The 25,884-nt window shown below is 44.7% G+C and overlaps 2 protein-coding genes and 1 pseudogene across 2 annotated transcripts; all 3 read left to right on the plus strand.

The window, feature by feature from the left end:
- Positions 1 to 1,610: 1,610 nt before the first annotated feature.
- On the plus strand, positions 1,611 to 14,827 carry LOC131186714 (uncharacterized). The gene is made up of 2 exons (XM_058160580.1): positions 1,611 to 2,170; positions 9,002 to 14,827. Exon 2 carries the CDS (start codon positions 9,041 to 9,043, stop codon positions 10,769 to 10,771), a length of 1,731 nt encoding a protein of 576 aa, XP_058016563.1. The 5' UTR covers positions 1,611 to 2,170; positions 9,002 to 9,040; the 3' UTR covers positions 10,772 to 14,827.
- A 1,223-nt stretch (positions 14,828 to 16,050) lies between these two features.
- Positions 16,051 to 16,169, plus strand: LOC131186896 (5S ribosomal RNA; annotated as a pseudogene).
- A 3,171-nt stretch (positions 16,170 to 19,340) lies between these two features.
- Positions 19,341 to 22,865, plus strand: LOC131186715 (cystatin-like). The gene is made up of 3 exons (XM_058160581.1): positions 19,341 to 19,652; positions 20,084 to 20,209; positions 22,475 to 22,865. Exons 1-3 carry the CDS (start codon positions 19,428 to 19,430, stop codon positions 22,550 to 22,552), a joined length of 429 nt encoding a protein of 142 aa, XP_058016564.1. The 5' UTR covers positions 19,341 to 19,427; the 3' UTR covers positions 22,553 to 22,865.
- The last annotated feature ends 3,019 nt before the right edge of the window (positions 22,866 to 25,884 follow it).

Consider the following 25,884-nt stretch of genomic DNA (forward strand, 5'->3'; position numbering starts at 1 on the left):
AATGAAAGAGAATTGGTTTAATTGTAAAATTAAATAAAATTCTTGCTCACGATGACAAAATTTGGGAAGAAACCCAAGAAGATAAAAAAATGAATAGTTTATATGTAACACCAATAGAGATGAAAATTCATTAATTGGTCACCACAACGCCAACAAAATAAAGGGATAAATCTCTAGAGCCTTTACAGAGCCTGTAAAGAATAATTGAAAATACAATGAAACAAGATTGCACACTGAATTTTTTCAAGGGAAAATGTGATATGCATAATTTTTCCTTGCAGCCCTAATTATTCAGTGAAACTGAAGGAATATATCAATGTCTGTTCCCACTAACTTGAGATGATAGTAACAGTAGTAGAGTTGGAAGGGACCTTGGAGGTCATCTAGTCCAACCCCCTGCTTATGCAGACCTATACTAGGGATTCGAACCGCTGAACTGCTAACCTTTCTGATTGACAAGCTCAGTGTCTTGGTTAACAATCTCAAATCGCTAAGGCAAATTTTAACAGATGTGGGGACACTTAAGTGAAAATCACAAAAGAAAACGATTTTTTTTCAGATTTCCGTACATGCAAGTTGTTTTTTCTTTTTACAAAGGTAAAAAGAAGAATAGCAATATGTTTTACTCATCCCCAAACTGTAAATAAATAAGATTTAGCCAAAGATGATAGATAGATATAGAGATAGATAGATAGATAGATAGATAGATAGATAGATAGATAGATAGATAGATATAGATAGATAGATAGATAGATATCTGTCTTCTACTTTGGATTCAAAGAGAAAGAAATCTGCTTTTGTAGTAATTGACTACTGCTTCTTAAAAGAGCTGAAATTGTGCATTTTTGGTGCAAATGTCCACTTTAAGTAGTAACTCGGAGGGAATACAGTCTTCAATGTGAAAAGAAACAGTAATATACATTACAGTCCTCAAGTTACGACCACAACTGAACCCAAAATTTGCTAACTGAAACATTTGTTGAAAGTGACTTTGCCCCATATTATGACATTTCCTTGTCGCCATTGTTAAGCGAATCACCGCAGCTGATTAGTTGTTAAAGTGAATCTGGCTCCCCCCTCCCCCAATTGACTTTGCTTGTCAGAAGGTTGCAAAAGGGGATCACGTGATCCTCTAAAACAGGGGTCTCCAACCTTGGCAACTTTTAAGCCTGGAGGACTGCAACTCCCAGAATCCCCCAGCCAGCAAAGCTCCAACCTTGGCAACTTTAAGCCTAGAGGACTTCAACTCCCAGAATTCCACAGCCAGCAAAGCTGGGGAATTCTGGGAGTTGAAGTCCACCAGGCTTAAAGTGGCCAAGGTTGGAGACCCCTGCCCCGGGACACTGTGACCGTCATAAATATGAGTCAGTGGCGAAGCATCTGAATTTTGATCCTGTTAAATGTGAAAAATGGTCCCAAGTCACTTTTTCCCCTCAGTGCTGCTGTGAACTTTGGACGGTCACTAAACGAACTGTTGCAAATCGAGGACTACCTACATACTAACTATTGGCGCCTAGAAAATGTTGCCCCACAGCCGCTTTTGCGCCATTTTTCGACACTTTGCGATTTTTCCTCACACTTATTTCCTTCACATCTTTCCGCTTCACACTTTGGCGCCTTTTCTGACACGCGAGACTCACTCCAGGCCTTTTTTCTCCCTCGCGTCCACACGACTCCCTTGGGGACCGTGGGAAACTAGGCCCAGTCCCGGCTCTCCGGGGTGGGAAGGCCGTTAGGCGGCGGCTGCGGCTCGGGGAGAAGAAACAGAGTCGCTCCGCTGGCGACACGGACCGTTAACGGAGCCTTGGCCCTTTATTGACTTGTGGACTTCAACTCCCAGAATTCCTGAGGCCACCATGCGCCTGTCTGGGTGGGGAGGAAAGCGCATGCGCTCAGGAATTCTGGGAGTTGAAGTCTACACGTCATTAAAAAGGCCATGGTTTCTCACTCCTGGTTTATAGCCGCCGCCTCCTCCTCCTCCTGAGCGGTGACGGCCCAGAAAAAGCGCATCTTCCAGAAAAGGCTCTGGCCAGACGCTCCGGACGCTCAGGAGAAGCTATTCCCTCGTGTACGTCCTGCGCGTGCGCACTGCCCGCCGCTGCCTACTCCGCGCCCAAGGCGGTAGGAACAGGGCGGAGTCTGACCGCGAAAAGGGCGGAGCGAAAAGCAGGTGAGTGAGCAGACAGGCTCCTGGTGCTCTGAGAACCAACCCGGGCGGGCGTCTTTCCGGCCGGAGCGAAGCTTCCGGAGGCTGCGCGGCCATTTTGTTTGTAGTCTTTTTCCCCCCCCCACCCACGAAGCGATGTTGACGTCGCGGGTTGGGAACACCGCGGAGGGTTACCACGCTCGGGAGGAGCCAAACGACACAGCGGCGCGTCACATTGCCAAAGGAAGGGGCGGATCCTTCCTCTGTTTCTGGCCGTTGCCATGGAGCCGTGGAGAGTCATTGCGCATGCGCTAGGCGCTTCCCTCGTGCTTTCTTATATGCACGTGTTTTGGGGCGCGGATTTGGAAAATGGATACATGTAGTCCTCGACTTACAACCGCAACTGAGCCCACACATTTCAGTTGCGAAGGGAAGCATTTGTTAAGTGCATTTTACGGCCTTTCTTGCCAAGGTTGTTAACTGAATCATTGCAGTTGTTAAGCGAATCTGGCTTCCCCTTTGAGCTTGCTTGTCAGAAGGTCGCAGAAGGGGATCACCGTCATAAATATGAATTCAGTTGCCAAGCGTCTGGATTCTGATCACGTGACCACGGGGATGCTGCAGCGGTCGTAAGTGTGGAAAAACGGTCGTACGTCCTGTGATCAAAATTCAGACGCTTGGCAATTGGTTCGTATTTACGACGGTTGCAACTTCCCGGAGTCACCTGATGCCCTTTTTTTTTTTGGCGACCTTCTGACGAGCAAAGTCAATGGGGGGGAGGGGGGAGAGGGAAACCCGATTCACTTAACAACCCGTGACTCGCTTAACAACGGCAGTGATTCACTTAACAACGGTGGCAAGAAAAAGTCATAAAATAGGGTGAAATGAGGACAAGAAGATGTTTCCCTTCCTTTAGCCTGGAAGTTCCATCGGTTGTATTGGCTGCTCTGGGAGTTGGAAGGGCGGTCGTTGAGACGTTATTTATTTATTTATTTGCATTTATATCCCGCCCTTCTCCGAAGACTCAGGGCGGCTTACACTGTGTCAAGCAATAGTCTTCATCCATTTTTGTATATTATATACAAAGTCAACTTATTGCCCCCCAACAATCTGGGTCCTCATTTTACCTACCTTATAAAGGATGGAAGGCTGAGTCAACCTTGGGCCTGGTGGGACTTGAACTTGCAGTAATTGCAAGCAGCTGTGTTTAATAACAGGCTTCTTACAGCCTGAGCCACACCGCGGCCCAGTTAGCGCTGTGCTTTCTGCCCTGCCGGGTCCCTTCGCTGTTGAAGACAGTCGCAGGCTGATGGGGAAGAATCTGCGTTGCCTGCATCTCAAACGGAAGCGCAGATGGTTCTCGTGGTCTGCAGTTTTTCTGGAAATCCGTTCCTACTCCCACATCTTTCAAAGTCAGGCCTAAGCTCTAGAGTCCCGCGTTCAGTTTTGGTCGCCACGATGTAAAAAAAACGTGGAGACTCCTGAGAGAGTGCAGGGAAGAGCAACCAAGAGGATTAGAGGACTGGAGGCTAAAGCATACGACGAACGGTTGCAGGGAATGAGCATGTCTAGTTTAGGGGTCTGCAAACTTGGCTCTTTTAAGACTTGTGGACTTCAACTCCCAGCAAACCTGGCCGAGGAACTCTGGGAGTTGAAGTCCACAAGTCTTAAAAGAGCCAAGTTTGCAGACTCCTGGTCTAGTTTAATGAAAAGAAGGACTAGGGAAGACGTGATAGCAGTCTTCCAATATCTCAGGGGTTGCCCCAAAGAAGAGGGAGTCAAGCTATTCTCCAAAGCGCCAGGACAAGAAGCAACTGATGGAAACTAATCAACGAGAGAAGCAACTTAGAACTAAGGAGAAATTTCCTGACAGTTTAGAATAATTAACCAGTGGAATAGAACAGGGGTGAAATGCTCCCGGTTCGGACCAGATCGCCTGATCCGGTAGTGATGGCGGGTGGTGGTTCGGAGAACTGGTAGCAAAAATCCCTGCTGCCTCCCCCCCCCCTTGCCCCAGCTGAGCTGCGCAATCATCAGAGGTGTTTTTTTTTTTACTTTTAAAAGCATTTTTTCCTCGGTGGAAAAAATGCTTTTAAAAGTAAAAAAAAAAAAAAAGCCTCTGATGATCGCGCAGCTCAGCTGGGATCGTCAGCACCCTTTGAAAGCATGTTTTCTACAAGGTCTTCGGCCGAAGAGGTTGTAGAAAAAAATGCTTTTAAAAGTTAAAAAAAAGAGTTGGCCACGCCCACCCAGTCACATTACCCCCCCAAGCCACGCACACAGAACCGGTAGTAACAAATTTTACATTTCACCCATGGGACAGAAGTTGCCTTCGGAAGTTGTGGGAGCTCCATCCCTGGAAGCTTTCAAGAAGAGACTGGACTTCCATCTGTCAGAAATGGTGTAGGGTTTCCTGCTTGGGCAGGGGGTTGGACTAGATGACCTCCAAGATCCTTTCCAACTCTGTTACTCTATAATTCAAAACAAATTCCTTATGCGTCCAATCACACTTGGCCAATAAAAAAATTCTATTCCTATTCTATTCTATTCTATTCTATTCTATTCTATTCTATTCTAATAATTCCATCAACACCGTCAAACTATTTACTGAATCTGCACTACTATTAATCTTCTCATCGTTCCCATCACCAATCTCCTTCCACTTATGACTGTATGACTATAACTTGTTGCTGGCAATCCTTATGATTTATATTGATATATTGACCATCAATTGTGCTGTAAATGTTATACCTTGATGAACGTGTCTTTTCTTTTATGTACACTGAGAGCATCTGCACCAAGACAAATTCCTTGTGTGTCCAACCACACTTGGCCAATAAAAAATTCTAGTCTAGTCTAGTCTATTCTAATACCTATGAAGATTCTCATGTCATCCAGGACGAGCTTGTCTCCAAAGCGGTTTTTAATTTTTGGAAAAAAGGACCCCTTGGGCTGACTTTTTGCTTTTGAGGACGTTTCACTTCCTATCCTGGAAGCTTCATCCCTTGCTAGGAGAGATGGAAAGTGTTGACCTTTCACTTTCGTTGAATTGGCATTCCCCGCACCATGTGGCTGTTTGGCATGGCTTGGAAAAGGGGGGGGGGGGCGGAAGGATCCTCCAAGGTGGCGAATCGGCAGCCAGATCTTGTTTTACTTCCTCTACGCCCCCCCCCCCCGCCCTCCCCTCCCCCCCTCCTCCTTCCCGCAGCTGCATGGAATTTTTCCTCCATCCGGGCTTGTGCGGGTGATGAATGTGTGGATGCGTGAAAGTTCAGTTCCAGGATTTTTGGAAGAAGGTATCCAGAGCTTTCTCTGTGTACCTGCCTTCTATGAGGTGAGATTAACAAGCTAGTTTGGGGGGGGGGGGAGAGCACCCTCTTTTTTTTTTTTTTGCAACCAATCAGAATAGAGCTGGAAAAGGGACCTTGGAGGTCTTCTAGTCCAACCCGCTGCTCGAGCAGGAGACCCTATAGTACCATTTCAATAAGAAGAGAGCTGGAAAGGACTTTGGAGGTTTTCTATTAAAAATAGAGTTGGAAGGGGACCTTGGAGAGGTCGTCTAGTCCAACCCTCTGCTCGAGCAGGAGACCCTACATTATTGCAATAAGAATAGACCAGGAAGGGACCTTGGAGGTCTTCTAGTCCAGCCCCCTGCTCAAGCAGGAGACCCTTCTCTCCTCCTCAGAATAAGAATTGGAAGGGGACCTTGGAGGTCTTCTAGTCCAGCCCCCTGCTCAAGCAGGAGACCCTACCTAGACCATTTCAGACAAGTGGCTTGGATTGTGGCTGAATGCAGACCACTGGACAACTGGGTTGCCCACGGCTGCAGAAAACCCACTCCCACGGCTGCAAATCCAAAGACAGCAGGATAAAAGGACACCAAAACAGGAGCCTTCGGCTGCCATTTAGCCCAGATTCTTGTAGGTCCGATATGGTAATTTCACGACAGGCGGGGACTTCGTTTCGTTCCGTTTCTTTCCCTCTTCAGCTCCCTTGGTTTTTATCGTTCAGCGTTTTTAAGCTATTGCTTTAGCTTTATTTTTTAATAACGGTAGACTACTTCCACAGAGCATCTCGAAAAATGATAAACAGGGATTAATATTTATTAAAGGTATTCAGCCCAGCGGCAAGGGTCACCAACAGGAAAAGAGGACTAGGAAGGAAGGAATAGATGGTGGGTTTCACATTTTCTTACCACCGGTTCGCCCCGCGTGCCATCCGCACACGCGCCCGGCCTTTTGCGCATGCACTTTGCTTCCCACATGCCTTCCGCACATGCGCCCAGCCTCAAAAACATGTCAAAATAGGATGGCATTGAGCTGGGGCAGGTGCGCAGGCCCACCCCCAATTTCCGCTACCGGTTTACCCGAACCGGCTGAATGCCACCTCTGGAAAGAATGCAGAAAAGAGTAAAAGGGGATTGAAAGTTTGGATGGAAGTTTAAGCAACACTTACTGATTTCATTGTGGTTGGTTAAATATCTTTGTTTGGGGTATTGGGGTTCCCCCCCCCATAGGAAAGTAGACAACTAATCCTAATAAAGATGATCACACACAGGCATTTTTCACAAGGAAAACTTGCATTTGGTCAACGTCCAAATATTTTTCGTCGCAAGTGTAATTGCACAAATATTTGCTTGCATCCATGGCCGTGTTAATCAAAGCATCTAGTATAAGATAAATGGGGTGTAGGGGTGTGTGTGTGTGTATGTGTTGGTGGTACAGGTAGTCCTTAACTTACAACAGTTCATTTAGTGACCGTTCAAAGTTAACAGTGGCACTGAAAAAAGTGATGTCAGTTTTGGAAGGCAATTTTCTTTTCGCTTCTTAACTGCCACATATTTTAGCTGGGGAAGTTGGGAGGGGGTTGTTGTTGGAGCGGTAGAAAGTTAGTCATAACAACATTCCGTATTCAAGGACTTTTGCCTGCGTCTGATGTAGACTGCCTGAAGATTGTATCCAATCGAGTGTGAAGAGTTGATTGGACAATGTGATGAACTTGTGGGTGTGGGGCAGAGCTGTGAACTGTCAACTTTCAGTTTCGGGTTTTCCCAGCTGTGCCAACATGACATCTCTAATAAATTGAAACTTTGAGGAACCTCAAGCCTCAGAGCCTTATTTTGTTGGGGGTGTTCCTTGGAACCCTGACAAGTGACTTATGACCATTTTTCACCCTTACGACCGTTTCAGTCCCCATGGTCACGTGATTTATATTCGCATACTTGACAACTGACTCGGATTTATGACGGTTGCAGCTAATTTCCGACACCTACTTCCTGTTTCTGGCAAAGAAAGCCCATGGCTGGAAACAGGTTTGCTTAATGATTGCCACAATTTACCACCATAATTCTGGGCTCAATTGCGATTTTTAAGTCAAGGCTGCCGTGTATACAGGTAGTCCTTGACATATGACCACAATGGAGCCCAACATTTCCGTTGCTAAGCGAGACAGTTGTTAAGTGAGTTTTTGCCCCCATTTTATGACCCTTTTTTTTTTTTTTGTTTACATTTATACCCCGCCCTTCTCCAAAGACTCAGGGCGGCTTACAGTGTATTTTTGTCGCCATTGAAACGTGAATCTGACTTTGTTGATCAGAAGGTCGCAAAAATTTATCACACGACCTTGGGACACAGCAACCGTCATAAATACAAGTCAGTTGCCAGTTGAATTTTGATCACCTGACCATGAGGATCCTGCATCGGTCATAAGTAGGAAAAATGCTCATAACTCAATTTTTTTCAGTGCCATTCTAACCAGAGACACTAAACTTTATTTATTAATTAAATTTTTATACCGCCCTTCTCCCGAAGGACTCAGGGCGGTGTACAGCCTTTTTTTTTTTTTTTTATTGAAAAAGTTTTACAACAACAATTAAATTTTTCCCCCTCCCCCCGTCCCTCCAAAACCCCCCTCCCCCCCCGGACTTCCCGGAGCAAACACAAGGTATAGTTCATTAAACAAAACAGTCATACATTAAATTTTTAAAATCTAACACAATTATAATCCTTCTCTCTCACATAACCTGACTTCTTCCATTAAAATCAAAAACAACATCCTTCATTCAAAGGCAATCCGAAATTTCTTAATCTGATATCTATTTTGAATATAGTCAATCCAGTTCTTCCATTCATTTATGTACAGCCTTATTTAAAACACATAAATACTCATAAATTCCAGATTTAAAATACATTTAAAACAAAATATTTAACAGGCCAAATTTACTAAAACGGTCAAACCCAATATAAACCCTTAAAATTTAAAATTATAAATAGATTAATACATTAAAATTAAATTAAAATTAAGTTAAAATTAAATTAAAATACTTAGGCTAGTCCCGCCCGATTAAATAATAGAATCTTCAGTTCCCGTTTGAAGGTTCGGAGGTCAGGAACTTGACGCAGCCCTTGGAGGTAACTCATTCCATAGGGTCGGTGCTGCCACAGAGAAGGCTCTCCCCCTGGGGGCCACCAGCTGACATTATTTATTAATTAATAAATTTAATTAATAAATAAACAAATGTTTATGAAGACTACCTATTCGTACCTCCTGTTTCTTGAGAACTCTTTGTTTTAATCTCCCAGATTGCTGCTTCTTTTAAAATGGAAACTGATAAATATAGCTTGACCTTGATAAATTTGCCGAATTCGGTGCTGAAAATGAGCAACCAGACAATTAGTTTACAGCTCCGCTTAATATTAGCGTGAATTTAAAAAACCTGTTGTTTAATTGCGAACTGTGCATTGATTATTGAGTATTATTTGTATATTGCATCTATTTAAATGAGGATGGAGTGATACTTTAATTCCTCTCTCCAACCATTCCCTTCTTAAATCTGTCAAATTTGGTTTCCTGCAGTATTCCATCTCAGATTTTGAGCCACACTGAAGATAGACAATGCCTAAAGGAAAATGTGTCTTTACTGACAAACTGAAGCAGAAATATCCTCATTTTCGCAAAGGAAGAGATGACTATGAAGCAGAGTGCTTGGTCTGCAAAGCTGGCACGTTTGTGACGGTGGCATATAAAGGAGCCGGGGATCTGGAGTACCACATGTCCTCTGAAAAGCACAAGAAAGCCCTTGGAGGAGACAGTTGGTCTGCAAAGCTGACCGAATTTTTGGGGATGCCAGGCACGAAAGCCGAGGATGCTCTTGCTGCAGCAGACAGCACGCTACCCTTGCACACCATCCCAAGTTGCAACAGCTACATATCAACAAACCGCACGCCTAACTTGTTCAGAAAGATATTTCCTGATGCAGAGATAGCGCAAAAATTTTCCAACACCCGAACAAGGACAGAAAGTCTTGACAACTCTGTGTTTGCCCAGCATGCAGTGAGCCTGGACCTGAAGTGCCTGGAAGACCACGGCATCCCCTTCTGCGGGGTGGCTATAGATGACAGCAGCCACAGGGCCCTGAAAATGGTCCCTGTCCTCATCCAATATTATGACTACAGGAACGGCGGCTTGAAGACCAAGCTCCTGGAACTTCAGGAAAGTCCCACCGAGATGGACGTCTCAGACTCTCTTGTCAAAGCTCTTAAGAAACACAGATTGCTTCAGAAGTGCGTGGCCTTCGCGGGGGACAACTGCAACACCATGTTTGGCGAACTTCGGCAAGACGAGGAGGCGAGGACTGTGTTCGCCAAGCTGAAGAAAGCCCTCCAGAGAGAGACGTTGATTGGGGTGTGCTGCCCTGCCCACATTTTGCACAACTGCATCCACCACGGAGCAGACGCCCTGGAGGTGGACGTTGAGAACGTCATCCTAAAGATCTACCAGTACTTCCACATCTACGCGGTGCGGACGGAGTCCCTGCAAGAATACTGCGAGTTTGTGGAGATGGAATACAAGCGGCTGCTCTCCCACAGCAAGACCCGCTGGCTGTCCTTGTTCCCCGGCATCACGAAGCTGCTCCAGATGCACTCGGCCCTGAAGTCCTTCTTCTTGGGCCAGAGCAACCCGCCCGCTGTGCTCAAGAGCTTCTTTGAGCACGAGTTCGGCGAGCTCTACCTTTGGCACATGCACTCGCTGATGAACGCCTTCCATTTGCACATCGAAGAGATGGAGCGGGAAAATAACTCCCTCGTGGAGGTGATGAAGACGCTGGACTCCGTGCGCACCATCCTGCTTGACCGTAGAGCCCAGAACTTCATGTCCCCGACGGTGAAGGGGATGCTTGCAGACAAGCGCAAGGAGGGGCTGGAGGAGGGATGCGACGCCTTCTCCGATGCCGTGCGTCGCCTCTACGGTAATTGCATAGACTACCTGGAGATGTGGATGGCATCTCTGCAAGAGTTTTCCTGCTTCACCTGGATGGCCCTGAGTGACACACCGAGCTGGAGTGACGTGGAAACATGTATAACATACTTACGTGTAAAGGGTCTGGAAATTGACAGTATGAAGTGCTTCATTCAGTTTAACAATCTGAAACAATTTGTGGAAGCTTCCAGAGATGAAGAAGAGTTCCAGCATCTGCTTTCACACGAAAAATGGACCAAATATTTTCTGACTGTCAAAGCCGTTGAATGCTATTCAGAACTGTTAAAAATTGCACAGTTTTTTTTTGCAGTTCCCTCCCGCAGTGTAGATATGGACCGCTTTTTTTCTCTTTTGCACCTAGTATAATTAAAGGTTGTGCCCTTGCAGTATGACTTCCAAAGAATTTCATGTGTGATTAATTTAGTATTGCAGATATGGTAAATAATTCACATGCATATAGTAGGAAGAAAGAGAAGGGATTGAGAAATGTTCTTACTTTTACTTTATTTGGTTGTATTTTACAGTGGTTTAGTTCCTCTTCAGTATCAAAAGTTCTTTTTCAATAATACTTTACAAACTTTAAAAATTACAAATATATATAAAGGGAGGGAAAAAAACCCTTCATTTTAAATGCAAAACACATAATTACATTAAATCTTTCATTCAGTTATATATATCACACCAATAAAAATCCAATTAACTCCAATTAGCTCATTGGATTTAAAAATCTCCCTCAAATTTATCCTCATAGAGTAAAAATGTTTTCTTTTATTTTCAAATTTGATCAATAATATTTTACAAACTGGGAATTTTTCAATGTTACATAGAAGGATGGAAAACATACATTTACAAACGCACTTTATAAATACAAAACTGCCCTAGAGTTTTCTTTCAATATATATATCAAACTTATAAAAATCCATTCTAATTAAGTCATTAAATTTAAGTCATTCCCTCCAGCTTATCTTCATAGAATAAAATCTTTTTCTTCTCAAGAATGTCTTTCAAGTGTCTTTTCTTCAAGAAATTCTCAACCATGTTAATATCCATGAGGGGGAAAAAGTCCCAGAGTTGCTCTGTTAAAAGTGATAGATTAAGTTGGAGCACTTCCTCGCAAAATAAAATCTTCTCTGAGATGCCTATCGTATCTCTTTTTTTCCCCTCAAAGGATTCTCAAGCTTCTTAGTATCCTTGAAGAAAAAAACTTCACGTCTTAAAAAAAGCGAATTTACTCGGCACTCTTTGTTTCTAAACGCTGCAAAAAAAAATGTTTTAGAGCAGGCGTCTGTTTTGAAATGTGAATGGAGGATGAATGGGGAAATGATGCAGGAGAACAGGCACAAGGGAGATCCAAAAGGTGCGAGCGAGGCCAGATGGCAAGTTGATTTGTCTCTTCTTCTCTTTCTCCATCTTTCTCTTCCTCCTCAGTCTCCTCCTTCTCCCTCCTTTCTCCCTTCTCCAACTTCCCTATCGGGTTGCCGCCTCCTCCTCCTTCTCTTCTTTCTTTCTCTTCCTTCTTTTCCAACTTCCCTATCCAGCCTCCTAACTTTGGATACCACCATAGTTTTGTGTTTAAAGTTAACCAGGACTCAGCCAGGGGTGGGTTCTACTTATCTTTACTACTGCAATGGGTCCGCGTGTGCGCACCTGCTTTTGCACATGCGCAGAAGCTTCTCCACATGTGCAGAAGCTTCCTGATGATGTCTGGGTCAGTGGGCAGAGCCTCCCGCCAGTTTTACTACTGGTTCTTGCGAACTGGTCTGAACTGGGGGCAACCCACCACTGGACTCAAGGCTGCTTAGCTTTTCCAGGCCAGCCAAGGTCATCCAGATGGTGCTGCAGATACTCTACACAGCCAAGAGAAGATTGGTCAGTTTTTGAGAAGAAGAATACCAACTTGGCCCACAACCACAGGTTTTAGCAAGCTTATTCAACCATGTTCTTTCCTGCCTAGGAAATTACGTAGAGAAACGTTGCAGTCAAGGAGGTTCAAAAAGTGCATGGCACATATTTTGCCACTGCATTTAGGGAGGGATTGCAGAGAACATTTGGAAGGGTTCAAACAACCATACCATATATTTCGTTTGTTCCCCTGAGAGATTGAGAGATTCCTGGTGTCCTCTTTGAACTGATGAAGAATTTTAATTCGTCTTTACCTTTTTTGTAAGACTTTTAATGAAGCAATAGCCTGTAATTCATTTTCCAGCGGAGAGGTTTTTAAAGCCGATGGGGGCAGGCACCGAGAGCTTTTCCTTTCCAAACACAACCATCTCGGAAGTATTGCCACTTTAATTACTTTGTGGTTAACAATCTGATTTATTTTTTAAAAGATTGGCAATATCGCTTCTGAGGCTTGGCCAATTTTCTTCTCTCTCCTTTTAAGTTCAAAAGTAAACGTTGACTATCGCTGAATTATTTGCATGGGATGTTTACCCCGTTTTGTAATTATTTGCCGCTTCACAAACTAAAAATATATATATATATTGGCTAAGTGGCATTTACAGGTATACCCAAGGACCAGATTAGGAAGAAATCCTGCTGGAGAAAATCTATTTAATCGCTAAAAGCTGCTACCAACTTGATGACACATAGAAAGTAGCGTTTTTAATCTTTCTTTAACAATGAAGTAATGTTTCATTGATAAATCAGATTAGCTGATTAAAAAAACATTTTAATTGCTGGAATTAAATTCACTCAGTTAACATGGCAAAACAATTTTAAAGTATAAATACAATATTCACAAAAAACGGAGAGACTAACTAAAAGATCTACATCTTTTAAAAATTTAAAGGGCCGTGGTGGCTCAGGCTGTAAGATAGCCTGTTATTAAAACACAGCAGCCTGCAATTACTGCAGGTTCAAGTCCCACCAGGCCCAAGGTTGACTCAGCCTTCCATCCTTTATAAGGTAGGTAAAATGAGGACCCAGATTGTTGGGGGGGGCAATAAGTTGACTTTGTAAATATACAAATAGAATGAGACTATTGCCTTACACACTGTAAGCCGCCCTGAGTCTTCGGAGAAGGGCGGGATATAAATGTAAATTAAAAAAAAAACCAAAAAAAAAAAGTCCTTTCTTGGTTTTACAATTTCCCCCCCCCACATGCACACAATTAAGTTTCTTCTGTTCGGAGAGGGGCATTTTTCATTCATTCATTGCACAATAACTACAATATTGGCTCTAGGTACATCTCAAGGGTTCAAGGGAATGTAAACAGTTTATTTTCTGAGGTGCTACGATTTGTAGAGGGCTGGGGAATTACAAGGCCTCAACAAGAAATGCAGGTTTGCATATAAATCTTAAAGCAGTCTAATCTTGATAGGTTGATATATTTTATATTTCAGTAATCCAGAGAAATCTGAACAGATCTGACGATCCTTTAAGAACTTGGCGATTTTTTTTAAAAAAAACGTCATTTTTTTGGTCACTACATAAAGAAGAGAATATATGTTGTAGAATCTACCCAAATTTCATCTTCCCACTATTGAATTGTAATATAATGCTTTGTTGCTGTTGCCTCATTTGTTTTCATGCTGAGGGTTTGGCACTGCCTTTGAAGTTGAAATCTCAAGTGAGTCTTTTTCCCTAGATATTTTTCGGCATTCTTTTGGACCGCACATTGTGAAGTGCAACGGGATTGCAGCTTGTCCTTTTTTGAAGAATCCTGAAATGATTATTTATTTGATAAAATGTAGATGCTAAGGGACTCTGGGTGGCTCAGAACAATAAAATAAAAATAGCAAAATACAAAATTGCCTCTCTTTTTTTTGGTGGGAACAGAGCATGTGAAATTTAATTGATCTGTTCCGTTTTTCTCGCGCAAATTGGCCCAGGTTATCTATTAGAAATTTTGCTGGTTTCGGGTGAGGACACCAATGTTGTTTCATTGTATTCCCACAATATAAATCAAACTTGCTTCTTTTAAGTAATACTTTTTTGGGCTGTGCTGACATTGGCTGGACTCCCACAACAGCAATAAGCTATGGTTTGCATACCACTAAGCCAAAACCAAGACAATTATATTTTGGCATCAGTGTGTTGTACAGTATGAACCTGGTCTCTGGAGAACTACTTTTTTTAAATTGCTCCAGATACACATTTAGTTCCTTTTCTCCTTCACTGACTTTCTAGGCCCGTTTTGGCGAACCTATAGAACGTGTGCCACAGGTGGCACGCGGAGCCATATCTGTGGGCACGCGAGTGTTGCCCTAGCTCAGCTCCAGCGCACATGCGCACGCCGGACAGCTGATTTTCAGGCCTTCCGGACTTACCGGAAGTTGGGAAACGGGCTGTTTCCGGCCTCTGGAGAGCCTCCAGAGGGGTGGGGAAGGCCGTTTTTGCCCTCCCAAGGCTTCTAGAAAGCCTCTGGAGCCTGGGGAGGGCAAAAAACGGACCTACCAGGCCCACCGTACCATCGCATGCTAAAAGAGGAGAAGCGCGGGGGGGGGGTCACACGTGCATGCAGCGGGGGGGGTGTCAGGACGCATTGAATTATGGGTGTGGGCATGCACGCGTGCAACCGCCACACGCAACCCCTACATTTGGCACATGACGGCAAAAAGGTTAGCCATCACTGTTCTAGGCGTTTCAGACTGCATTGTCCAGCTTGGCATCCCACAAGGTACTGGGTTACTATTCCCATCATCCCAAATCAGCATAGTCACTGCTTGCATTGGTTGGGGATGATAGGAATCAAAATCAGTTCCTCTAAATGAGACGGATTTCAGAGGACTTCTATTACATCATCTGCTCTGTTTGAATCTCACTCCAAAGGGATAAAGCAAATTTGAAGTTTTCCACCAAATAGCGATAACCAGAAGCACTTTTTCTCGACAGCTCTCTCAACCTTAAGTTTGGGCTGCTAGGGGCCAGCAATGTGTCCCGCATCATGGTCCTAAAGTTGCTGAACGATGGTGCCTTCAATTTCCCGTCAGCCATGATCACATATCTGATGCAGATGGTGGAAAAAATCACAGGTGTTTGGCCTGAAACAATAATTGTGCACTTGTTTAATTAAGTACTTCTTAGGTAATATTTATCATTCCAATATTTGTCATTTGGACAATATTTGATGTTAAAATATTTTGATAACGCAATATTTGAAGTTGTCGATGGCCTTTTCTATTCCGGTAAGTTGTGCTTGAAACTTGGAAAGGATTGTATGGCTCCTTCAATTTCACATCAATCATGGTCATCAAGCAGGTCAGATTGGGGGTAAAAGATAGTAAGTGGTGCCACTTACTATTAGATATTTCTTAGGCAATATTTATCATTCCAATTCCATTATTCGGGCAATATTTGATGATAAAATATCTTGATAACAGTATTTGAAGTTGCCAATGGCCCTTTTCTTTCCCAATACTGTAATCTGTGCCTGGAACTTGTAAAGGATTATATGTAAGCCATGCCTTGGTTCAAGATGCTGTAGGAAACTGATTCTGGTGCTCAGTGCTGTCATTTTCTGTAAAAATGACATGCAAGATCGATCTTCTTTTTATGAAAGAAAGGGTTTTTGGGTTTTTTTCCCCTCTGAAGAAAGAGATACAATCACCAAAACTCTTACTATTGTGGATTAATAGTAAATCCACAATAAGGGGAAATATTGAATTGGTTTTACTGACTTTTCAACACCAGTAGCTTAGATTGTCTATGGCCATACTATCCTGAAAGAGCCCGATCCCATCTGATTGCGGAAGCTAAGCAGGCTCAGGCCTGGTTAGTATTTGGATGGGAGACCACCTGGGAACACCGGGTGCTGTAGGCTTTTGCCCCCTTAAGGACATGGTGGCTCAGTGGCTAAGACGCTGATCTTGTCTATCGAAAGGTCGGCTGTTCAACGATTCGAATCCTTAGTGCTGCGTAACGGGATGAGCTCCTGTTACTTGTCCCGGCTTCTGCCAATCTAGCAGTTCGAAAGCATATAAAAATGCAAGTAGAAAAAATAGAGACCACCTTTGGTGGGAAGGTAACAGCGTTCCGTGCGCCTTTGGCATTTAGTCATGCTGGCCACATGACCACGGAGACGTCTTCTGACAGCGCTGGTTCTTCGGCTTTGAAATGGAGGTGAGCACCGCCCTCTAGAGTCGGGAACGACTAGCACATATGTGCGAGGGGAACCTTTACCTTTACCCAGCTTAGATTAATATTAGATTTACTTAGGACATGCATATTTTAGAAAACGGAGAAATGGCAGCATCCAATAGAATTCATCAGGGATGCTTTCAGAAGCTCATGTCTGCCTTCTTCCACCACAAGCTGTTTCATGTTGCATCACGTTTTATCGAAGCTCCATGATACTCCCCCACCATTTTGGTGTTGAGGGACATCAGGCAATAATGTCTACAGGGGCTTTGCTAGTCCTGTAATGCACAACACCTTCCAGGCCAAAACCAGCCCATTTTAATTCCTTGTGTAACCAAGATGACCACAAGGGCCGTTGTTGGGATAATACAGAAAGTCATTAGGCAGCCACCCAATGTCTTCTAAAAAAAAAGTCCTCTTCCTGTATTGGCTAAAGCAGTGGTTCTCAACCTGTGGGTCGTGACCCCGTTGGGGGTCGAATGACGATTTGCCAGGGGTCGCCTAAAACCATCGGAAATATGGGAAGTATACTCGCGAGTCGACTTAATAGGTAAGGAGTCTCCGCTTTAATGCCTCCGTCCTCAAAGCAATCGCAAGCAGTTCAGATCGCTAGCCAATACGGCTTCAGGCGCGATAAGTTCAAAAAAACAGTTTGCCGCTTTTTTCTCCCTTCTGCGGCTGCTAAGGCGCGCTGAGATCGCTGCAAAAATAATTTTACGGTTGGGGTTGCCACGTCATGGGGAATTGTATTAAAGGGGTCACAGCACTATAAAAGTTGAGAACCAGTGGGCTAAAGTATGATTAATAATTTGTCCTCTGAAATGCAGAATGCTTTTTAATAAATGCTTCAAGCCATTCCTGACAGGGAAAGCTTCGGATCCTTCCTTTTGGGGGGGTGTAGACCAGGGGTCACCAACCTTTCGGACCTCAGGGACCACTAAATTCATAATTTTAAATCCCACGGACCTCTAATATGAATTTTTTAAAAAGGAAAAACGGTATTTAGTGCAATATAAAAATGCAAAAAAAATTTCTGCGGACCGCCAAAATTTTCTCACGGACCACCAGTGGTCCCCAGTCCACTAGTTGGTGAACCGCTGGTGTAGAAACTTCAAGCCGCTTTTTTATTTGCATCATCTTGTTTGGAGATACAAATTGATTAGGGTGATCTTATCGTGCCTCAGTTCCCAATTTGTCTATTTGAAGTTGGATTTGTGACGAAGGCAAGAGGAGAGTTGCCCAACTGATATTTTAAAAGAGAGATTCCCATCTGAGGAGGTCACAATCCCATTCCTCAGGATATAAATGTCTAGAGAATTTAGCGGCTTGACTGATTTAAGGGCTTTCTTTGCTGGCAGGAAGAGAAATTTCTAGACGCTGCAACTACTTAAAAGGGTTAACAAGCTCATTTTCTGGCTAGGTGGCTCAGTGGCTAAGACGCTGAGCTTGCCGATCAGAAAGCTCGGCACTTCGGCAGTTCGAATCCCTAGCATAGGTCGCCTGCGTGAGCAGGGGGTTGGACAAGATGACCTCCAAGGTCCCTTCCAACTCTTTTACTGTTTGTATTTTCTTCCTTGGCCATCCAAATACAGTCTCCGAGAGGCCATGGTGCTCTTTTAGGCAGCTCTTAAAACTGCAAGTCTTCGGGCGTCAAAGGCCACCTTTTCACAACCTCCCCAAGGAAGAGACTGAGGCAAGTGAGAACACTGAGGTAAACGACACGAAGAATAAAAATCTCCCCGCCCCTCCCTGGGATTGGCTGACTAACACCAGCCTGACTTCTCTGCTTCCTCTGATTGAGCAAGGGCCCCGTCACTCATGCAACTCCAGGCCCGCCTCACAGAAATGGTGGCCGTGAAGGAGTTGCTCTTCCCTCAAAATGGCTGCCGGATCAATTCTGGCCTTCTGCAGTTTCTGTCCCTTATGTGGGATCATCCAAGTCTCTCTCTGGGCAGGGATCTCTCTCGATGGTGATCCCAAAGCCAAGAGGAGAAAATAAAAATAAAATAAAATTATCCCAATGAATTTTCCCCCGTTTTTCACCTACATTTTGGTCGCTTGGCAAGCAGCCCACACTTATAGCCATTTGTGGTCACATAACTGTGATTTACAATTTTATTTTATTTTATTTATTTATATATTTTTTGCTGGACAACCAGTGTGTATTCCTGGTTTCCAGCAAAAAGCCTCCCACTGCAGACAATGGATATGCTTAATGACCTCAGAGTCGCTTTTTGACTGATGCAAAAAAAAAAAAACCATTTAAGAAATTTAAAACAATTAGTCCAGTGGTCGGTTTCAATTTTTTTTACTATCGGTTCTGTGGGCGTGGCTTTGTGGGTGTGGTATGGCTTTGCGGGCATGGTGTGGCTTTGTGGGCGTGGCTTTGTGGGCGTGGCAGGGGAAGGATACTGTAAAATCTCCATTCTCTCCCCACTCCCGGGGAAGGATACTGCAAAATCCCCATTTCCTCCCGATCAGCTCGGACTTGGGAGGTGGAGAATAGATGGGGGCGGGCCACTCAGAATTTTTACTACCGGTTCTCCGAACTATTCAAAATTTCCGCTACCGGTTCTTCAGAACTGGTCAGAACCTGCTGAAACCCACCTCTGAATGGTTAGTCTAATCTCAGTTAAGGCAGCAAATGAGGCAGAATGGAGTTACGTGCTGGGTGTGTTTGCTATCTCGGGGTTAGATCAGCAGGTCATGTGAACGTGGCCCTTGCCTTCCAATTATTGACTTAAAAATTCATACTTGATACATGGGCAAATAATAATGGACAAATAAGATGCAGATAATGATCTGCAAACATTCCCAGAATTCCCTGCCATCCTGGACTATAACCGTCACCACCGTGCCAGGTTCGGTTCAGTGGGACTGTTGGGGTTGCCTGCTTGCTCTAGTTGTGCATCTACCAGCCTCTCTCTCTCTCACCAGCCACATGGCGCGCTCCCAGCTGCCTTGCCCTCTCTTCCTCCTCTGCTCCCTCCTGATGCTGCCCTCGGTGCTGCTGCAGATCGTGGGAATACCTGGGGGTATTTCTCCCATACCCGTCACAAGTGAGGGGGTCCAGGAAGCTGCCGCCTTCGCCGTGGAACAATACAACGAGCGCAGTAACAACGCCGACTATTTCAAGGAGCTGAGGATTGTGGAGGCAAAATCCCAGGTATGTGCATGAGAGACAATTAGGGTAAGGTCGGCAGCCTCAACAAGTCCGTGGAGTCCTCTATAGGCTCTGAGCTTGATTGTTTTCTTGGAAGACATCTCATGACCAAGCTAGATAACATCATCAATGTGCTGGTTTTACAAAAGGGCTCTGGGAACAATGGAGGGAATAACGGAGGGTGGGGGCTGGAGGCAGTTTAAGGGGATGTTCCCAAGGAGGGAATGCAATGTGCCTTGAGCAAATTGTGAACTGAAAGGACACGTCTGTTTGGTGCAGAAATATTTCCTGCCGAACTGATTGTCTTGCGCTCAAGCTATATAATCCCTTCCAAGGTTGCAACTGATGAAATAAAGCATGGTTCGGCATGTATGTATCCTTACTATTTTTGCTGTAATTACCTAATTCTTGTGGTACCTATTTTTAAAATCCAGGTGGTTGAAGGCATAAAATACATTCTTACGGTGGAACTGGGGAAAACAGTGTGTAAAAAGAGCAACGGGCCAATGGCATTCAGCGAGATCCAGAAATGTGAGCTGGTTCCAAGCGATCAGCAGAAGGTGAGATCAGATGCCAAGTTCACCATGTCGAAGGAAGATGCAATGAGCAAATTTGTCAAATGTTTGTTGAGATTCACAGGCTGGCTCTTGCTAATTGACGGCATTTCTATCAAGCTGCTCAGAAATGCATCCCTTAATTGTCTGCTTGAGGATCTTCCCAATAAAGCACTCGGGTGACAGGCCTGTCATTTCCTGGGCTTTCCTCCTCCTCTTCTTTTTCTGAAGACGGGCCAGAGATGAAATGCTACCGGTTCAGGCCGGTTCGGGAAAACCGGTAGTAAAAAATGCTACCGGTTCAGGCGAACCAGCATTTCTGACGATCAGCTGGGTGACAATCAGCTGTGACGCGCGATCTATATTAGCTAGAATCATTCTGATTTCCTGCTTTCTAGCTAATCTAAATCACGTGGCACAGCGGATTCCCCTTCCCCTCGCTGTTCTACTTACCTTTGCAGACTCAGAAGGCTTCAAAATGTTCCTTTTTTAGTGCTATGCGGCCGCGGCTCAGGCACCCATGCACGCGCTCGGTACTGGACTCATAGAACCTAGCAGACTTGAAAGGATTTCACCCCTCAGACAGGCCTTTGATGTCCTGCAGTATTTGGGGCTTCAGTTCCTAGAAGCTCCCTTCGCCCGTCTTTGTCTTGCAACTAGGCTTCATGTGGGCATTTAAACACCTGTGCCAACTGTATTTTCGGAATGGGTGGATTAGTTCCCTTGAATTAACTAGCTGATCTTTTAACCTGCCCTAAAATTCATTGGGGGCTGTACTTCGTGGCACTGGATGGGAGGCAGTGGTGGAGTTCAATTTTTTTTTTACTATCGGTTCTGTGGGTGTGGCTTAGTGGGCGTGGCAGGATACTGCAAAATCCCCGTTCCCACCCCACTCCAGGGGAAGGATACTACAAAATCCCCATTCCCTCCCCACTCCTGGAAGAAGGATACTGCAAAATCCCCATTCCCACCCCACTCCAGGGGAAGGATACTGCAAAATCCCCATTCCCACCCCACTCCAGGGGAAGGATGCTGCAAAATCCCCATTCCCTCCCCACTCCTGGAAGAAGGATATTGCAAAATCCCCATTCCCACCCCACTCCAGGGGAAGGATACTGCAAAATCCCCATTCCATCCCCACTTTTGGGGGAAGGATATTGCAAAATCCACATTCCCATCCCATTCCTGGGGGAAGGATACTGCAAAATCCACATTCCCACCCCAGTGGAGACAGTAAGAGGTGGTATTCGCCGGTTCTCCGAACTACTCAAACTTTCCTCTACCGGTTCTCCAGAACCTGTCAGAACCTGCTGAATAGCACTCCTGGTTTGGTGATTCAGGGCTCCTACCAGATGGTGGGAGTCCCAGGTTTTGAGTTCAGACAACCAATTTGGAATGTCATTATGCAAGGGGTCCCCATGGGAGCTTTGCATCACAGGAAAAGCAGGTGACAACAGGTAAAGGAAGTCAATCTTTGTGTTCCCAAGAAAGAAGGGATATAACCTGCGCAGGTTGGTTATTCAACAGCCTGAGTTAGACAGCTGACTCAGCTGTAACTTGGCCTGTTGGCTTACTTTGAACTTACTTTTGCCATCGCAACTTGCTTGCTGTTCTTGGTGAACCTGGACTCATAGTGCAACACGTGATTCCAGGGGTCTCAGGAGGATGGGAATGGTAGTCTGCCCAGCAACTCTGCAAGATGTCATTTTAATAAAGGCCTTTGACTGGAGGTGCTTTATGTGAAGTTTCCCCAGCATTTATGTCAACGCATTTAATTTGTTTCCAAGAATTTTAGCAGAGTTGATATACCCCGAACCTATCACAGGGGGCTCCTACCCTGTGGAACGAGCTTCCCCCCCCCCCGGGCTTCGACAACTACCTGACCTTAGGACCTTTCGCCGCGAACTTAAAACTTATTTATTTCATATGGCTGGACTGGCCTGATTTTAAATTTTAAATATTTTAATTGTGGGTTTTAAATTCCTGTCATTTTTATGGGGTGTAATGGTATTTTAAATTCTCTGGCATATCGAATCAGTTTTTTAAGGGTTGTTTTAATTATGGTGTATGTTTCTGTTTGTATTTTATTGGCCTGTTCACCGCCCTGAGTCCTTCGGGAGAAGGGCGGTATACAAATTAAAACAACATCATCATCATCATCATCATCATTATCATTATTATTATTATTATTATTATTATTATTATTATTATTATTATTATTATTATCTTAAGCACTGACTCTCTGGGTTTTTCTCTTGTGTTCCCTTCCAGAAACTAACCTGCAACTTTCAGATCTGGTCCCGTCCTTGGCTGAAGGACACAGAGCTGTTAAGCACGAACTGCTCTTAATCTGGATGACTGAGGTGGACGTCACGTGCCGAGACCAACGCGGGCAAATGATTCTGAGTGTGTCCAGCAGCCAAATAACCTCTTGGGTGCAGCTTGGTTTCTTCCAAACAAGATCCCATGTACGGCCGTTCGCAAATCATGAACGAAACGGTTCATTGAAATCCAAAATTCACCATTTCTGAAATTGTTCTACAACATAAATGGGGGCCTTTTCTCGCTCTTCAATTCCATCCTCTTTTCTACACCCTCTTCCAGAAGACAAATCAATATTTTGTTTAAATCAGTTAGTCTAAATAAAGCTATCATCATGATATTCTAGTGTCTGTTCCTTTCTTGTCCAAATCCCATCCAACCTTCATATTTTCACACCGACAGCACAATGCTACAGTGGCTTGTTCAAGAAAGTCTCTTGCTCAGAGGTGAAATCTAGCAGGTTCTGACAGGTTCTGGAGAACCGGTAGCGGAAATTTTGAGTAGTTTGGAGAACCGGCAAATACCACCACTGGCTGCCCTCCCCCGAATGGTGGGAATGGGGATTATGCAATATCCTGCCCCTGCCACCAGTGGTGAGATTCAAATTTTTTTACTACCGGGTCTGTAGGTGTGGCTTGGTGGGCATGGCTTGGTGGGCATGGCAGGGGAAGGATATTGCAAAATCTCCATTCCCTCCCCACTCCAGGGGAAGGATACTATACAATCTCCATTCCCACCTGACTCCAGGGGAAGGATACTGTAAAATCAACATTCCCTCCTGATCAGCTGGGACTTGGGAGGCAAAGAAGAGATGGGGGCGGGGCGAGCCAGAGGTGGTACTTGCCAGTTCTCAGAACTACTCAAAATTTCCGGTACCGGTTCTCCAGAACTGGTCGGAAACTGCTGAATACCATCTCTGCCTGCCACGCCCACCCAGCCATGCCCACAGAACCAGTAGTAAAAAAATTTGAATTTCACCACTGCTCTAATAGAAAAACTTTGCTTTGTCCAGCTGGAGGAAATAGGGGGTCTTCCATGGCATGGCTGCATCTCTCTCCTATCCAAGCTTCTACAAGCTTATGAATAATTATGAATAATTATAATTATTATTAATTATTAATATTTATTTATTTATGAATAATTAAGCTTATGAATAACTATGAATGAATTATGGGTAGAACAAGAGCAATGGGTGGAAACTAATCAAGGAGAGAAGCAACTTAGAACTGAGAAGAAATTTCCTGAAGGTTACAGCAATTAATCAATGGAACAACTTGCCTCCAGAAGTTGTGAATGCTCCAACACTGGAGGTTTTTAAGAAGATGTTGGATAACCATTTATCTGAAGTGGTGCAGGGTTTCCTGCCTGGGCAGGGGGTTGGACTAGAAGACCTCCAAGGTCCCTTCCAACTCTGTTAGAATTCCTTGTGTGTCCAATCACACTTGGCCAATAAAAATTCTATTCTATTCTATAGAAGCCCAGCTGAGCCTTGTGAGAAATTCCAACCAGCCAAGGTCAACCATCTTTATGCAGAGCTGGGAACCGAGCACCTGTTTCCTAAACAATATACAAGCCCCTGTTTGGATTGTAGCACCCACCCTCTCCTAGGAAAATGAAATATTCTAGGAAATATTAAAAAGGCAGAATATTATATTTCCCTGGATGAGAAATGGAGAAACAGGTTTTTGGGAAGGAAACAGACTCACTCTTAATAGCCCTCAACAGTAGTGAAATCTAATTTTTTTTTACTACCGGTTCTGTGGGCATGGCTCGGTGGACGTGGCAGGAGGATACTGCAAAATCTCTATTCCCTCCCCATTCCTGGGGGAAGGATATTGCAAAAACTCCATTCCCACCCCACTCTGGGGTCAGCCAGAGGTGGTATTTGCCGGTTCTCCGAACTATGCAAAATTTCTTGCTACCGGTTCTCCAGAACCTGTCGGAACCTGCTGGATTTCACCCCTGGTCTTCACCATCCTCAATAGCCCACTGCAGATATCTGCCCTTAAGAGATAGCTAGCTCTATTCATAGGCAAATGCCCTCACCCAAGATAAAATCTTTCAAATTTTTCAATTTTTTTTACTACCGGTTCTGTGGGTGTGGCTTGTGGGCGTGGCTTGGTGGGCAGGACAGGGGAAGGATATTGCAAAATCTCCATTCCCTCCCCACTCCAGGGGAAGGTTACTGCAAAATCCCCATTTATTCCCGATCAATTGGGACGCAGGAGGCAGAGAAGAGATGGGGGTGGGGCCAGTCAGAAGTGGTATTTACCGGTTCTCCGAACTACTCAAAATTTCCACTACCAGTTCTCCAGAACTGATCAGAACCTGCTAAATATCACCTCCCCCCAAGATCCAACAAAGGTAGGATTAGCCCTCTACCCATCTAGCAACAGAACTCGCCACATGGCACCTGGGAAGATTACATCACCCAGCAAGGCTCAACCAAACCTGGAACAAAGACAACCTACCGAGTTGCCCCTGCATGGCCCCGTGGGAGTCTGACAACCAATCAGAATACAAGCTCAAATTCAAAGCCCAACAGAGGGCATAAAACCCAGGTACTCTCAGCATCTCTGCTCCTTTTTCTGTTCAGGAGCTCAAGCCACATGATCCTGTTCATCAATAAAACCTTCTTTCCAAGCAACTTCCATGAATCCTGTGTCTTTTTCCCCACTTGGAACTGAACCCAGAAGGATATTTCTTCCAACAGGATATTTGCAGATAACTGGGGGATAGCTGGGAGGGAAGAGGGAATTTTTCTTTGCCTTGTTTGCACAGGAAAACCTCAGATTCGGCTTCGCTACCTCTGCAACCATTTAAGCTTCCGTAAACTATACTCTTGGCAAAAACTAATGGCCACGAGTCTTTCTTTGCTAGATGACCGAGTGGGATGGTTGACGGTTGACCCATGACTATCCCACTTGGAATAGAGGCCATCAGAGATCGCTGAAGCATCCTCAGTTGGAACTGCAACAGCTGTCAGATGCTGAATGGTGAAGCAATTTGGTTGTTTTCCAAACTTCTGGAAAGTTTGCAGTTGTATGATGCTGTTGTGGTCCACCAACAGCCTGCAGAGCTGGCAGCAGAGTCGGACAGTGAGGAGGCTGGGGAAGGCAATGGGCCAGTCCTTGGGTCTGGGGAAGGCCCAGACGAGCCTCTGTGTTGGAGGCAGAGATAGGGCCAGGGCCATCTCGGCCTCCAGAGGTGGACAACAGAGAGGCAAAGGAACAGGAGGAGTCTGTTCCTAGTGTGCGCATGCGCAGAGCTGCCAGAAGGCAAGAGCAGCTAAAGCAAAAAGGACAACTCGGGAGTAAGGCCAGGAGATGATTGGCCCCTCCCATAAGGCTTAAAAGAGC

This window comes from Ahaetulla prasina, chromosome 17, assembly GCF_028640845.1.
Source record: "Ahaetulla prasina isolate Xishuangbanna chromosome 17, ASM2864084v1, whole genome shotgun sequence".
Taxonomy (NCBI): Eukaryota; Metazoa; Chordata; class Lepidosauria; order Squamata; family Colubridae; genus Ahaetulla; species Ahaetulla prasina.

Excerpts from the sequence above, each read along its gene's own strand:
- LOC131186714 (XM_058160580.1), top strand. The coding sequence starts at position 9,041 with ATGCCTAAAGGAAAATGTGTCTTTACTGACAAACTGAAGCAGAAATAT.
- LOC131186715 (XM_058160581.1), top strand. The coding sequence starts at position 19,428 with ATGGCGCGCTCCCAGCTGCCTTGCCCTCTCTTCCTCCTCTGCTCCCTC. Across the intron at positions 19,653-20,083 it reads TTGTGGAGGCAAAATCCCAG|GTGGTTGAAGGCATAAAATA; the intron begins GTATGTGCATGA and ends TTTAAAATCCAG. Across the intron at positions 20,210-22,474 it reads TTCCAAGCGATCAGCAGAAG|AAACTAACCTGCAACTTTCA; the intron begins GTGAGATCAGAT and ends GTTCCCTTCCAG.